Here is a 15,504-nt window from a genome sequence, read left to right as displayed (position 1 = left end):
ATGGATTATTATCGTAGAAATGACGATATTTCGACGATTTCATCCATAAGGGAGGAAGATAGAGATTTCTGTTGCCCAATAAATTCGGTCGGCATTTCATTCACTGAATTGCCCGATAAGCCTTTCGTCCCTCGGCAGGCATCCTTTTTGGATCATAACACGGCGACGAACCAGCCGTGAGGGTCCTTCCGCGGGAAAAACTGAGCGCTCTCGCGGTCGGTTGACTAGTCGCAACTCGACTTCATTTCCGGTTCAGCTCGGGTTCTGATCTCCTGAGATCTAAGGTAATTCTGTCTTCCATTCTTCTTTGTTTTTTCTGCTAGATCCGTGGTTTAATTGCGTGTTCTATGATTTTTGAGATCGGGAGGGAATTTGGAGCTTTTGAAAGTGTTCTTTGGTGTCGTATGAAGGTTTAATCTGACAATGTGGTTGCTCTTGGTTTCGAATCTGAAATATTGACTCCGTACTCCATATTCCCTGTTCGACTATCTGATTTGATTTCGTTGCGCTTGAAATTTGTTAATTTGATCTTATTCATTGATTCCAAGAGTGCTTTGATAATTAAGTTGTTTGGCTCTGTGTGATGGCAGATCTGATAAGATTGCGGCTATTCTTTGAAGTTTACCTTTTTGATTATTCCTATTGCTTATAGATAAGAATTTATATGAGACAGAACAATGAATCATTTTGATAAGGTTACGATAATTTTCTGGCATACAGATCTATACTTCCTCGATATTCTCTTTTCGTTTGTGTTCGGCTAATAATTTAAATGCTTTAAGTTAGAACTTCAGGACTAACCTTATATCTTTTATGATTCGTCCTTACAAACCACCTAAGGAAACAAACACAATAATTTGATGTGAAGGTTTTGCATTAGTTTCCAAAAACATATGGGTCAATTATACTAAAATAATTTTGTTGGACAATCTAGGTAATAAAATGAAATCATACTGTGCAGCATGCCAAAATCTTTTGTTTAGGCATTTTCCTTTAAACTATCCTTCGATCTGAATTCTGATTACTGTATTTCAATCCTTTTGGTGGAGAAGGAAATTCTTAGAGATTGATTCTAATACAGTTTCCAAAGTGATTTCTCAGTTATTGGTTTTAAAACAAATCGTGAATTTCAATGTTATAGTGTATGCTGAAATTTACCAATTTGTTATTTCGTAAAGGGAAGACGCCCTTCTTTTTTTGACTAAATTTTCATTCTGAAAAAAACATTTTGAAAATAGTTTCCAAAAGAACTCTAGCCTTTTGTGAGATGGTTTTTGATGTTTAGGAACTGGACTATTTAAATTTTCAATGATGTAAAAAACAAAACTTCCTGATGTGGAGACGTTCAAATGTTTGGAGCAGTATTTATGATGCTACAAGGTTCTTGAGTTCTCGTTGACAGCTAAATATTTTGTAATTATTGTGGTAATCGCATGGATCAATGTTTAGTCTGCCGGCTGCTTTTTATATTTTGAGGTTTCTTTCAAACTTTGTTGGTCAAGTGAGGAGTCTCTTATCTGCCTCTCTCTAGGTCCTTCTGTGGATGGTACTGGCTGTTGAGTGTCATGTGAGTCCATTTTTCTTTGCTAGGATATATATATACATGTACAAGCCATGCATGGGTTCAAAGATATAAATACATCTTTCTTTGCATAGATATATTTACATGCATGAGTACAAAGTATAATAACCTTTTTTTTTCTTCGTTCTTCTCATTGGATCTCGTCTTCTTAAACGAGTCTCATCTTCTTAAACGAGTGTCAAAGCTATTTTCTTTGTCATTGTCCACAGAAAGCAGAATTGACCACATCACAATGAAGGCACTTATTCTTGTTGGAGGATTTGGAACACGGTTAAGGCCATTGACCCTCAGTGTCCCCAAGCCACTTGTTGACTTTGCTAATAAACCCATGATCCTGCACCAGGTATTCCCCCACCCCCTTTTATCTTCCTCCAGACCCCATTTTTCAAGAAGCTCCTAGTACATCCTGCTAATATTATGGTTATTTTTGTACCGTTTATTTCAATGAAATATTGACATGAAATTATCGATTTTCTAATTCTGGTTGTAACAGAAATTAGAGAATATCTAAAATATATTCATTTTCTGGCAAACTCGAAACGAGTATAAATTAGAGAATGTCGCAAATTAAACTGCTTTTAAGGAGATGATTTCGTTTAATCATGCTGCTGTTCTGAAAAGCCTTTTTCTCCCTCACTGTCCAGATAGAAGCTCTCAAGGCTATTGGAGTGGAAGAAGTAGTTCTGGCAATCAATTATCAGCCAGAAGTATGGAAATAACTCTTTTTTATTCACCTACTTTACTTGAGGTTTGCAGTGATAGATACAATAAATCTTTATTTCTGCAGATAATGTTGAATTTCTTGAAAGAATTTGAGAAAAAGCTTGGGATCAAGATCACATGCTCTCAGGAGACAGAGCCACTTGGAACAGCTGGCCCTCTGGCCCTTGCAAGGAACAAACTGGTAGATGATTCAGGCGAGCCGTTTTTTGTCCTCAATAGTGACGTTATCAGTGAGTATCCACTTAAAGAAATGATTGAATTCCACAAGAGTCATGGGGGAGAGGCATCAATCATGGTAACCAAGGTAAAACACTTGAGTTCAGATTTACTTTTAACTTCATAGGCACTTCGTCAAGATTCTATCAAGTCAGTAGTTGATATATTTTCTTCTTCTAGGTGGATGAGCCTTCCAAATATGGTGTGGTTGTCATGGAAGAATCTACTGGGAAAGTTGAGAAATTTGTGGAGAAACCAAAACTATTTGTCGGCAACAAAATTAATGCGGGAGTTTACCTGTTAAACCCCTCTGTTCTGGACCGAATTGAACTAAGGCCAACATCAATTGAGAAAGAAGTGTTCCCTAAAATTGCCGCGGAGCAAAAGCTCTATGCAATGGTACTGCCAGGGTTTTGGATGGACATTGGACAGCCAAAAGATTATATTACAGGACTACGACTCTATCTAAGCTCCTTGAGGAAGAACTCTCCATCAATGTTAGCCGTTGGGTCTCATATTGTAGGGGATGTTCTTGTGGATGCGACTGCAAAGATTGGCGAAGGATGTCTGATTGGTCCGGATGTTGCCATTGGTCCTGGTTGTGTTGTTGAGTCAGGAGTTCGGCTATCTCGATGTACTGTAATGCGTGGCGTGCGAATCAAGAAGCACGCTTGCATATCAAGCAGTATCATAGGCTGGCATTCTACCGTCGGACAATGGGCGCGTGTAGAGAATATGACAATACTAGGAGAAGACGTTCATGTGGGCGATGAAGTTTACAGTAATGGTGGAGTAGTGCTGCCGCACAAGGAAATCAAATCCAGCATTTTGAAGCCTGAAATAGTCATGTGAAGGTGTGTACTTGCAAATTAGTGGAATTCCTTTTTGAGAGCTGTAACGTAAAGTTTCGTGAGTGAGTTTTATCCGTTCTTTTACTTCCTCTTCATGGGCGTTTCTTGCAGCATAATGTCACTGTCTGCTTCTTCAAGTTCTGTGAGCGAAGGTTCATCTCCTTTACCAAGGGCGTTTCTTGTCATGGTTCTACAGAGTAATATTTTTGTGTATATATGGGAATAATTTGTCATTAAATTTTCTATTTCTTTTTCCGAAGTAAGATTATTTGCTTCAGCTTCTTGATAATCGCCGTTCATCACTCCTTGATAATTTTGGAATTTAAGACTTGTTCTACATTCTAAACTTCCCCGTTTGGGTGGAGGTTTATTGTAGTTAAGTTGGTCAGAAATTCCTGAACTTCATCATCTGTATTGTGTATACTCTTCAAAAAAATCTCAATATTATTGATTAATGTGAGTAAATGACTCTAAATCAGAAACTCAAATGGTTCATTACCAAATGATTGCCACATAAAAAAAAGAAAAAAAAGTCCATTAATTTTTCTTTTCAAGGGTGGTAAAAATTAACTAAATGCCAATAATAAGGGAATAATTCGAAGATATAATGAGAAGAATGACACAAAACAATACTAGTATAAGGACCATAATGATAGTAGTCAACCATTTTTCACACTACAAATCCCCTGCTCCTGCTGCTTCTGCTTAAACACTGACAGGCGTACATGGTGGTTTCTGTTATTTTCAGATGGCAAGTCAACACTTCAATCGTCAAACAGTAAACAACAAAACAACTCCGAGAGTAATGCACCTGATCTGTTCAAATGGTCATTACTTCATCAACATTTAAGACCTATACGCTACAACTAAACTCTGGATTTCCAGTCCTGGAAGAAGGGTCCTCCTAAGCTACTAAACAGAATTGGCCAATATTATAGAAAAAACTAGCCGCTTCTGGAACTCTAATAATTAAACCACATTATTTCTGCAACTATCACACTGAAACTCGAAGAGAGAAGCTACTAACACTTATTTTTATACATAAATAGCCAGCGCAAATTGTTGGGCTGAAATCAATTCACGAGTTGAGACTCAATCTTCACGTCCCTGTGGGTGTAAACAACACCTTTATCTCCATCCACGGTTTGCCCACTTCCCCTGAGAATCCTGCAAATTTAAGTACAATGCTGATATTAACTTGCCTAGATATTGACATGTCATGTGCGGAAATGGAAGTATTGTATGTGGACAAATATTCAATTACTCAGAAGACTATGATTTGTTCATACCATCTGGTCGTTAACAGTCCTTCAACTCCTACTGGACCCCGGGCATGGATCCGACTTGTGCTAATTCCAACCTGTTACAAACAATGGATGTGTAAAAAGAAAGCAACAAACTTAATCGTATTGCTATCTGACAATTATAGGAGCATTTCGAACCTCAGCACCTAGACCAAATCGAGCCCCATCACTAAATCTTGTGCTCGCGTTATGGAAGACAGCAGCACTGCCATTAGAACATAGCAAACAGCATAAATAGGCCATCCAGGTTAAGGCACCATTATTCAATACAACCTGTCTCTCACGCACAGAGTTCTAATAAAACGAAAAGGTCATAAATGAATGGATGAAGCTGGAAGAATGCTAAATAAGGTTAACAGAAACACTTACCTGTCAACTTGACGTATGAAAACTTCAGCAACTTCATGATCTTCCGTAACAATACAATCAGTGTGTCCACTGCCAGTTTACAGGAGAAAAAAAACCCTTTTAATGAGCAACAGAAGTATTGATCAATAGACACAAAATGCATGCACGCCTTCAAAACATATATGAATAAAGATAATTCGCAATTTGAAATGCTCTTTCATCAAGAAAAATATTAGCATACCTTCCATGTTGATGTATATGATCGATAGCAGCAAAGACATCGTCCACAATTTCAAGAGTACATGCCAATGAATTGTATTCATGATGAAACGTCCCTGCCTCAGGAATATTCAACAGGGAGCTCGACCTTGGTCCACCATTCAAAATAACACCTGGAAAGAGACAATTAACTACTTTTTTAATTTATAGATGTCAAGTATTCCTAGAGTATCGAAGGTAAAATTGATCTGTAGATGTTGAACTTAAGCCATCTATTTTCATCACTAAAACTCGTTTTCCTTTTGTTCTTTAAAGGATAAATAAGTGTTGGTTAGGATTGTGCACTAATAACTTTAGCACCACCACTATGATGGATTTAGCGACCAAACGCATAAAAGAGTCTGCACTGCAGAAATTGGCAAGGAGGCAAGTCTAATACATGCATTCTGATGAAGGAGGCAAGTCTGACCTTCAATGCGGAGATTTACAACAAGCTCATTCAGCCCACCCGTGTGGACTAAGTCCTGGTGAACAAGAAGTGTTTCCTGCATTAAAGAAATAAGAGAATCAAAACAGAATCCAAATCAGGAATAAGAAGAAAAAAACGTAGTTACAAGATAATCACCCAATTAAGTGGAGATGGAATAAAGTAAAGTTAATTGATGAATGATATACCATTGCATTACAGGCTGCTGGGTAATCTATTTTTGCATCCAGTACAATTCTCTTTGCCATTTCCAAATCAGCAGACTTATCAACATAAACATGGCAGATTCCATCTGTGACATGAAAAGAGCACATGTTTTTACGAACATGTCTTGTTTCATGAAAATAAAAAAGAAAGTAAAAGAAATATATTGTATTAGAATGGTCGATCCAATCCACATTACCAGCGTGACCAAGAACAGGAATTTTGGTGGAATTCTTAATTTGAGAAACCAGTTTGTTGCTACCTCTTGGGATCACCAAATCAATAACATCATCCAACTGCCATTATCGACAATTAATCACTTCAACTGAAGTATATTGCTTACTTTCTACTGAACTGAAGTATACTATTATCACATATTATTATCATTCCAATGGGGAAGCAACAATTTTTTTTCAATTACCTCATCTTCACTTTCAGGATTTTTACTTAACAAAATTAGTATATTTATTTTTAATTCTTCTCATCATATGGACTTATTAATTTTTCACAATTTTTCAATAACGATCCACAAAAAATTTAAAGTCAATGCTTTACAATAATAAATGATAAGACAATGGAAGAACAAAAGAAATTATGAAATAGAAAGAAAATTGTCAGGACTAAACTAGGAAAACTTGTAAGATATGACATCTGAGGTACGTCCTCAAAAGTATTTTACTCTCTATTTACCCTATGACCACGAGTAAAACTCAAGGTCACGAAAACGAACAATTCAAGAAGGGTATTCAACCAAATGTACCTTTAGTAGATCGGGTATTTCCTCCCTTGAAGTTACAAGTCCAATTATGGTCCCGCCAACACTATCTGGAATGGCTTCCGTGATAACCTATATATAGCAAAAAGAAAAGTGAACTGATGTGCCAATGCCATTTTAATTTGATCATGAAGGAAATATGATACCTTGTGCAATATAGCATTTGATCGCCTTGCTTCCTTTCCCCCTTTTAAGAGAAGACCATTTCCGCTACGAATTGCTAATGAAGCTATCTATATAAATCACAAACCCAAGGGGGTTAATATTAAAGGAAAAATTCATCATTGTGAACACTCAATGGAGACAACTCTAAGATTCTCCACAAGCAATTTATGCTAACCTGTACCAGAGCATCTGGACGAGATTCAAACACAATCAATAGAACACCCAACGGAGACGATGTTTTTTCAAGAATTAGTCCATCTGAAACCTGAATGCAACAACCACCATCTCAAGTTGGGGAAAAATTGAATGCCAGCAAAAAATTCAGGCATTCTGAATTATTGAAACGGTACTACTTATCAACCATCTAACTAGAGTCAAAAGAATATTTTCCACTACTTTGAATCACAATTACACAAAAGTCCATAATTTGTTACCTCAGTCTTCTTCAAAACATGACCAATTGGATCTTCCATGTTTGCAAGTGTACGGATGGAGTTGGCAAGACTGGATATCTGTTCACATATACAATTAGTATCACTATTCACCTAGAAAAGACAGGCTTTGAGACTTCACAAGGCAGTATCTAATGTAAATAATTGAGTAAATGTGTGTAATCAGTGCTATGGAAATTGTTCTTAAAAAAAATCATGCAATGATGTCTTGCCTTTCCAGGTTTCAGTGCCAGTCGTGATACTAGGGCCTTTTCATATCCAGTCTGTTGAGCTTCAGCAACATCAGCTTCATTTTCAGCACTGATCAGTTTTTCATTTGCTTCAAGGGCATCAGCTATATCCAGCAAAATTTTTCTTCTCTCTTGAGAAGAGATTGCCTAAGGAATATAAACTACGTATAAAAAATCATGCTAACTTGGCATACAAAGCAATGGGCAATTACCTGCAGCCTTCTTGAACTTTCTCTTGCTGCAACAGCCATATCACGAGCACCAACATCCTTTTGGGGCTCCCACAAATGAGCATCTTGATGGAAGAGGGTACCGATGCGATCACCTTTGAGGACCTTGAGGATATTTGCAGGAGCGTATCCGCTTCAAATGATTATGGAAAAAACCGTTTCAAATTGAATCAATATTCATGTTAAATAAAAGAAAAAGAAATCTGAATGGAAAACCTATTCCTCCCAGGCTACATTCGGTTTCAAAGAAACACGATTTTGTAAACTAGGAAGCATTTCATCCCTTTTCACAAGGGCATGTGAAATAACATTTTTTATTTTTTTCGACCGCACTCTGAGATAACCTGCCACTATCTAAAGTATGAAATGGAAAACATGGGATGGGTTAAATCTAGCAGTTCCCCCCCCTAATTGGATAGTATAGTGCATAATATTTGTGGAATGATTATATTAGACACGGAGAAAAGGAAGGGAGATTTCTGAGGCACTCATAAATGAAGCATACCTAGTGATAATAACAGGAATGCCAGCATATGCAGCACCAGTAGCAGCTTTAACTTTAGCAGTCATACCACCTCTTCCCACTCTAGACTTGTCTCCAAAGGTAATTTCACCTTGGTGGCGTTCCTTAACATATGTATGGATTAACTTTGAGTGAGGGTCACTTGGAGGTCCACTATATAGACCGTCTACATCGCTTAACAAAACAAGGAGATCAGCTTTTAGCTCCAAAGCTAAAAGTGCTGCCAAACTGTCATTGTCCCAGAATATACCAGAAGAATCCTGAGAAGAGTTGCCAAAAAAAAAATAGTGACATAAGTGAAAAAGATATCGGAAAGAAAATAATAAATCCATTTTGTTTGAATTAATAAAGAGGCTTTCAATTACTTTTCACAATCACAAAGAACTACTATTCAAAACTACTATTCAAAACTACCATTCCCAAAGCAGATCAAAAGAATGGCTAAAGAGCAAGAATCAAACCTCATACGGAGCTTTCCTGGTGCTGACTGCATCATTCTCATTGAAGATAGGAATAACCTTAAGAGAAAGTAATGATTTCACTGTATCACTAAGTTGACTTCTAAAACCTTTATCCCTAAAATCATTATCTGTAACCAGAAGCTGAGCAGATGTAACATCCAGCTGCAAAAACATTAAAAAGAATTAAGTCAAACGAGTGCATTTATTGACAAGCCTTAAAATTGTCAAGTAATAACGAAAGCACATGTCATATAAGGGTCTATGAAATAATGACTGGTAAGGGGTGAAAAAAGAAGAAAAAAAGAAAGGATTACAACTGAGATAACACAGTAGCAACCCAATAGCAATCTGCCAGAGGTAAACAAATAAGTTAATGAGCTAGAAGCAATTCTTGTGTTAAAAATTAAAAATTAAAAATAAATTAAGAGCGGTCACCTGACTAAATAATGTGTCATAGAGAGCCATAAGACTGTTTTGACCAACAGCTGCGCATGCCTTACCATCAAGATCAACTTGAGGTTTTTGAAGGTCAGCAAAACTACATTATTCACAGTACAATCTTAGAATATCCTTTTTTTTTCCAAGCAAAAGTGATCAAAACTTTCATTGATTTCAGGACTCCGTAAAATTTCATTGTCCCCCTAATCAATTTAGGGGCAACGTATCTGGCAAAAAATTACCTGCTATTAACAAGCTGCCTATATCGAAGCCTTTGACGACCAATACCAACAGCACCAGATGAAACCAAAATAACCTCAAATTCTTGTGAGTTCAATTCCTTGATCTGCATTTCAGATCGAAAAAAAAAAAAAAAAAACTAAGCGACTCCAACCAGAAGCTGATAAGGAAAGGAAAAAAACAAAAGTCTCCAACCACTATAAACTTGTAGAAGACTTGATTTATGAATGCCTGGTAAATACCTGCTCGCACAATGCTCCTAGTCTGCCTAAGGCTAATCTTCCATCACTTCGCGTTACCACCGCCGTCCCAACCTTGAATGGCAAAAGCACGACATCCAATGGTGGGTAAGTCAATTAAATTATCAACGGTTTCTCTTCCGGTAGGAAGAATTGAGAAATTCCACAGAAAGCGAATCGAATCGGCAAAAATGCACAGAAATGGGCATTCAGTCGTAAACATTTAATAATCCATCCATCCATCCAAATCGAATAATAATGTATGATACAAAAGGCATCAGAATTTAAAACTAAGGCGTGGGCTTTCTCCATCCAATTGAAAACTGGAACTACAAATTCTAAGAAGAACAATGAAAACGTCCATCCAAAAAAATTCCAGTTCCAAATACACAGAACTGCCACGCGCTAAATTAAACCAATAGAAAAGAAGAACACCTGGAAATATTAAAATGTGGATAAAGGAAGATAAAAACTGAAGGTTTAACTTAGAGATACCTTGACAACAAGGCGCTTAACATCCCGAAGGAAAGCTCGAGAGCGATCCATGGAGTCCATAAGAACAGAGTAATGAGTCAACTCGACCGAGACACAAAACAACTCGGCAGGGTTTCGTTGGAAATACCAATATATCTGAGCGGGGGCAGTTATATATATATAGAAGGGAAATGGTAGGCGGAAGTGCGGAATCGGAACCGGGGTTTTTACTCGATTCTCGGATTATATTCGAACCGTTTTCCAGTGACCAATGCAATTCCACACTCATATTGTTCTTTATTGGCTGCATGTTTCTTCGTCACAGAATCAGGATTGCGTAGGGCCTCCCAAAGACTTGTCACCATCCAATTTTTTTACGCACAGTTTTTGAGAAGACGAAAAAACTTACAACTTTTACTGAAGACTGGCGGACATTTGGCGACTCCTCATTGAACTTCAAAACGGCGACAACAAGGCTCGACCGTAGAGGATTTCGCGTTTCTCTGAACATGCCTGGAGAGTCGCAATCCAAAACTAAAATTAATAAATAAAGAGAAAAGGAGTGTTAAATTAAAAGACGTAAGATTCAATGGCTGGTCCCAAAGCCGAAGGGTTAAGCCCCCAGATCCAGGCTGCTGCTGCTTGGGCTCTGGCTCTGGCTCTGGCTCATAAAGGTCAAGAATAAAGAATTAATTAGCCCATGGAGTGGAGCATAATCTTTTAGATCCATCTCAACATATTTTATTTTTAAAACATTTTCTAGTGGTTTTTTTAACCTGTTTTTGTCAGGTGCTGGTTAACAGAAATCTGCCCAATCCACAGCTCCCACGCAGCTGCCTGCGCTCATCTATGGAAATCTTGCCCCAATGGTTTGCTATCTGCCGTCAGTAAATGACTGTTGATGGATTGGCGTAAAACCAGTCTTGAGATAGAGGCATATTTTTGCTAGTTGTATTTAAATTCAATCAATCGCATTACATCAGTGATCACAAGTACATTCTCCCACATCTATTTACAATGACGTCTGTGTTTTAGTGGAATACTAAGATGAAAATTTATAATCAAAGAAAGATAAACAGATTCCGCTCTCCTCAAACAATATTCATAAAGAGGGAAGCCTATCTGCGCACTCTGCAAACAATACCGTGAGCATGTTAGAGATTGTTGTTATGATAAAACAATCACTTCTAATCACAAAAACTATGACCGTCGACGTCGTTTTCTGTTGACCGCTTCTGTGATTCATCACACAAGTTAAGAGGCAAAGAACTAACAACACCAATCAAGAGGGAATCGTTCCTTAGTTAAGAGGTCAGCACTCAGAAACGAAGCAAAGATAGATGGTCTGATGACAGCAACAAACTGAGAGAGTCTGCTCAAGGAAAGAACCACACTTTGATGAAGATTGCCAAGGCCATTTGCAAGAAAAATGCAGCAACTATCAGAACCGAAAGATCATTTCCGTCGATATAGGACCTCAAGTTCAAAGTAACGAAACTTGCTGAGGCAGCACCAGAAAGGAGTATAATGAACCATCGCAGAATTTCAACCGGGATGAGCAACGGAAACTGGAAAAGAAATGAGATGTAAGAACCATGCAGTTATATTGCCCATAAAATGGATCGTTGCGCTAATAAAACTCATTCAAGTCCTCTGAAAATGAAAACATCTAGTCTAAGGCAACAGTATTCTTTAGTAGACGTTTCTTTCTTCTTGCATGCTCGTTACAATATCTACTAAGCTATGAAAACCAGAAATTCAAAACATATGAAAATAAATGAAGTAAAAAAGAAACTGAAGTGCCAAAGTAAGGAAATTGTAAAGGTATATAAAAAAATTCAAATTCTGCAGTCATGTATGAAATTATGTTGAATGGATAAAAGAGAACAGAACTGCAGCGAAGATTCCAGATGCTTACAGATGCCAGAATAAAAATGAACAGAGAGTATCCCCACAAGCACCAAAATCTTATGAGGTTAGAATTTGACCCCAAGTACTGAAGCGAAAAGTAAAATGCCGTGGGCACCACAATCGCATAACCATAAACAGACCCTGCCGCCACATTCACATAGCTGACATCAAAGCTCCATGCAGCTCCGTGATCACTTTGTTTTTGCATGAGGAAGGTCGCGCAGTTTCCAAGTGCCGCAAGGACAAAGACCAATGTAGTGGTGACCCAAACAAGCCCATATCTAAGTCATAGCAAAATTGAATAAAAAGGAGTTTGATAATCCATTTAGTTTAAAAAACAAGATATCCATATAGATTCTTGAATGAACAGATAGAGGCGCATAAATTTGAAAAAGAAAAAAGACACCAAAAGGTAGGCATTCAAAATCTCATAGATAATACCATAGCCATCAGAGAAACAGAGAAATTATTAAGGTTAAGAGAGGGAGAAAAAAAAAAAAAAAAAAACTTACAGGTCAGGGTTTGCATCGATCTTGCTAGAAAAATCTCCACCAATGGGATACAAGGAACTAATCAATCTATTCATGACAGTGTCTGTATCCACATTGAAATATTGAGTGTAAGATGATACACTAAACATCCCCTTCCAGTTACTTGATGGTTGCGGCTGAGGATCTGCACATAAATAAATGTTGTCAATTGTATGGTTCACCAAAAGAAAAGAATCAACCACATATAAAAATGCATGTTTGATATAAATTGGATCTTAAGGAGCCTTATAACATGGCAGTTTATTTTCTTGGAACAGGTTTTACTTTCTAATATCACAAAACCTGCTATCTTTTCTGTGTCTAGGGGGGTTTGAAACTAAAAGGTGGCTTCAACCTTCAATAACCAAGCATTTTAAAAAACTTTTGGATTAGGTCCAGGAGCCTTGTTCTGCAGTAATAAATAAATGTCAAAACATCTAGTAGTCACGGTATACAACATTTTTACTCGATAATCAAAAGATAACACGAAAGGAAAATCTCAGTTACAAAGGCAATGATTAATAAGTTGAAACAATAAAAAACACATCTCAATCCCATATAAGTTAGTGTTTTGCTTTCAGTATGTCCAGAACCAGCTAGAAGAGGAAATAAATTAATTAGATCAAACAAAGAACCACTTGTACATGGGAAAAAATGTCATATTAAATAGTTAGAAGACCTATAATAGTAAATATAAAAACCCTAGTTGACAGAAGCAATGGAAAATCAGAACAATGATCTCTAATCATTATTTTCACTAATTGCACTCCTATCATAACACTATCCTATAGCCTATCGGGAGTACATGACAAGCATTACCACTTGGACTTTCAAGAGTTTGATAACCTCTCCCTCTGTCCCCTCCATAAGTTGGAGGGAATGTCTGCATACTTGCTTCTGGTGCTGCATATAATTAAGAAGCCATCCTCAGAGATAAATATGTGACATGAAACAGTGAAATAGATCAATTTTTTGAGTGCGACTTATTAATGAAACAGAAAGTGAAATAAGATTACTAAGAAGGTACTGGAATCTGTTCTTACTTTTATGGTCTGTGCCGTCTTTCTCTTCATTGATTACAGCCTATTGATCCACCAAAAAAAGGATACATAAAAATATGTAGACAAAGGAGCTTTGAAAACCAAGACAGGGATAAAGAAAGTCATAAATTTCAAACTCCAAACAGAACATGATAACATTTAAACACACATAGATTCAAGGTGCAACCAAAAAATAATTACAAATAATCCAACATACAAAAAGACAATAGCATATTAGGAACCGCAGCTAAAACTTGCATTACTTGGTATCAGAGGAGTGCTATCGTTGATTATAAAGCATAAAATAGGGGTAACATTGAATCTCCCTTCTCACCAAAACGCATTTTTAACCTTCTAAATCCAGGAGGAACAAAATCTAGCCAGCTCTATATTTATTCAAGCTCTTCAAAAATCCAGCCCAGGAAAACTAGATGGCGGTTGAACATAGCCACTACAAACAAACACGCCAACTGCCAGATATATTGCAAGAGGCATCATTCAGAGACGCAACAGGAAGTGACAAGCATATTTCCCTACTAAATAAAATAGATACTGCGCTCATATTCAATAACTATTCATGAATGTTCATTATTTAGGTGCTACCAACGGCGGAAAATATCGAAGTTAACAATAATTTCCTGATAAGACTCCATACTAATTAGCAAAGAAAAACCTCGGTGGCCCCAAACGAATAGTCTTCCATTTTCCGTTTACTTGCGATGAATTCTCAAAAGAAGCATAACAACATACACGCGGGAAGCAACCAAACCAAGCACTTTCCAGCTTATTCATTATATTAAAATGCAAGTAAACAAAAAAAAAAAAAAAATGTAATGAAAAAATCGCAACCGATCACATTGCGAAGCAGATCAATCATCGCGAAGAATGACCCAGACATTCAATACTTCCCAAGACAAATAGCATCAATCAAAGGTCAACTTAAGAAGTAGATAAAATAAAAGAAGCAAGCAAAGGAGTCTGGAAAGTGCGTACAGGGACTGAGCCAAGCAAATGGCTAGTGGGGAGATTTATGTAAGTCTCGTCCATGGAGAAAGCAATGAAGCACCAAAAGAAGAAAACGGCGAAATACCGAAAGGAAGAGGAAAAGTGAAACTGTTAGGTGGCCTCAGAAATTCATCGAAGGTACGAATCGACGGGAGATTGACTAAGATGGAATCCTCCGGCTTTGAGCCCTAATGTTGGTCGTTTCTTCGCTTGGAAGGACAACTCACGGAGACACGGTCACAGAGGACAGTGACGGCACCTGTGCGACGTTGAAGATGGACTTTGCACAGTGGATCATGCATAAACCACGTGCCATCTTTTGCCGCCGATCGGGTGCACGTTTGAGAACCCTTTACACACGTTCTGGAACAAATGGGCTGGAAATGGGCCCGCAGCGTTATAATGACCCTCCTTGGGAAAATGAAATTGCAAAACAAAAAGAATTGAGGCGGGTGAAGAATATTGCCTGAGCCCGGGTTCGAACCGGGGACTTCTAGTGTGTGAGACTAATGTGATATCCAAGTACACCATTCAATTCCACCAAATAAAATACATTAAATAAATTTGTCGTTCTAAAATAAAATTAGATAAGTGATTTTGTCTGAGCCCAGATTCGAATCGCAGTGGGTTTATGAAATTTTAATTTTAAAGAATAACTAATGCTTGATGTTTATATTATATTTTTATTTAAGATAATAATGAAAATAGCATGTGCTCGTTTCCATTGGAAAATTATTTTTGTTACTTACTTCCCGTGAGTTTCTCCCTTTTCATTTACAAACCAATAAACTAACAAATGTCTCATCTACTGGGATTAAATAATTTTTTTTTTTTTTTTTTTTTTTTTTTTTTTTTTT

At 37.3% G+C, this 15,504-nt stretch overlaps 3 protein-coding genes across 4 annotated transcripts; 1 reads left to right on the top strand and 2 right to left on the bottom strand.

Moving 5' to 3' along the window:
* Positions 1-15: 15 nt before the first annotated feature.
* Positions 16-3,666, top strand: LOC111488921 (mannose-1-phosphate guanylyltransferase 1-like). Of its 2 annotated transcripts, XM_023136864.1 has the most exons (6): positions 16-284; positions 1,792-1,925; positions 2,227-2,289; positions 2,370-2,609; positions 2,702-3,375; positions 3,484-3,666. In XM_023136864.1, the coding sequence occupies exons 2-5, from the start codon at positions 1,815-1,817 to the stop codon at positions 3,371-3,373; spliced, it is 1,086 nt and encodes a 361-aa protein (XP_022992632.1). In that variant the 5' UTR covers positions 16-284; positions 1,792-1,814; the 3' UTR covers positions 3,374-3,375; positions 3,484-3,666. The 2 variants fall into 2 exon arrangements, with proteins under 2 accessions (XP_022992632.1, XP_022992633.1); XM_023136865.1 differs by lacking the exon at positions 16-284 and adding an exon at positions 1,441-1,567 and having other exon boundaries at positions 2,702-3,664.
* A 323-nt stretch (positions 3,667-3,989) lies between these two features.
* Positions 3,990-10,304, bottom strand: LOC111489663 (delta-1-pyrroline-5-carboxylate synthase-like). Its single transcript, XM_023137984.1, has 20 exons — positions 10,183-10,304; positions 9,691-9,762; positions 9,451-9,554; positions 9,206-9,308; positions 8,771-8,932; positions 8,292-8,569; positions 7,769-7,919; positions 7,539-7,703; positions 7,309-7,386; positions 7,050-7,139; positions 6,856-6,942; positions 6,695-6,781; positions 6,134-6,230; positions 5,919-6,022; positions 5,713-5,788; positions 5,266-5,416; positions 5,046-5,114; positions 4,815-4,881; positions 4,662-4,732; positions 3,990-4,539 (listed from the first exon to the last, which is right to left on the bottom strand). Exons 1-20 carry the CDS (start codon positions 10,240-10,242, stop codon positions 4,446-4,448), a joined length of 2,166 nt encoding a protein of 721 aa, XP_022993752.1. The 5' UTR covers positions 10,243-10,304; the 3' UTR covers positions 3,990-4,445.
* Positions 10,305-11,092: 788 nt separating this feature from the next.
* LOC111489666 (protein YIPF1 homolog) lies at positions 11,093-14,989 on the bottom strand. Its single transcript, XM_023137986.1, has 6 exons — positions 14,636-14,989; positions 13,646-13,685; positions 13,422-13,505; positions 12,585-12,747; positions 12,080-12,353; positions 11,093-11,729 (listed from the first exon to the last, which is right to left on the bottom strand). The coding sequence occupies exons 1-6, from the start codon at positions 14,687-14,689 to the stop codon at positions 11,538-11,540; spliced, it is 807 nt and encodes a 268-aa protein (XP_022993754.1). The 5' UTR covers positions 14,690-14,989; the 3' UTR covers positions 11,093-11,537.
* Positions 14,990-15,504: the final 515 nt, after the last annotated feature.

The sequence above is a fragment of the Cucurbita maxima genome, unplaced genomic scaffold (assembly GCF_002738345.1).
Source record: "Cucurbita maxima cultivar Rimu unplaced genomic scaffold, Cmax_1.0 Cma_Scf00014, whole genome shotgun sequence".
Taxonomy (NCBI): Eukaryota; Viridiplantae; Streptophyta; class Magnoliopsida; order Cucurbitales; family Cucurbitaceae; genus Cucurbita; species Cucurbita maxima.
Note: the sequence above shows the minus strand (reverse complement) of the source record. Positions and strands in the feature narration are given on the sequence as shown.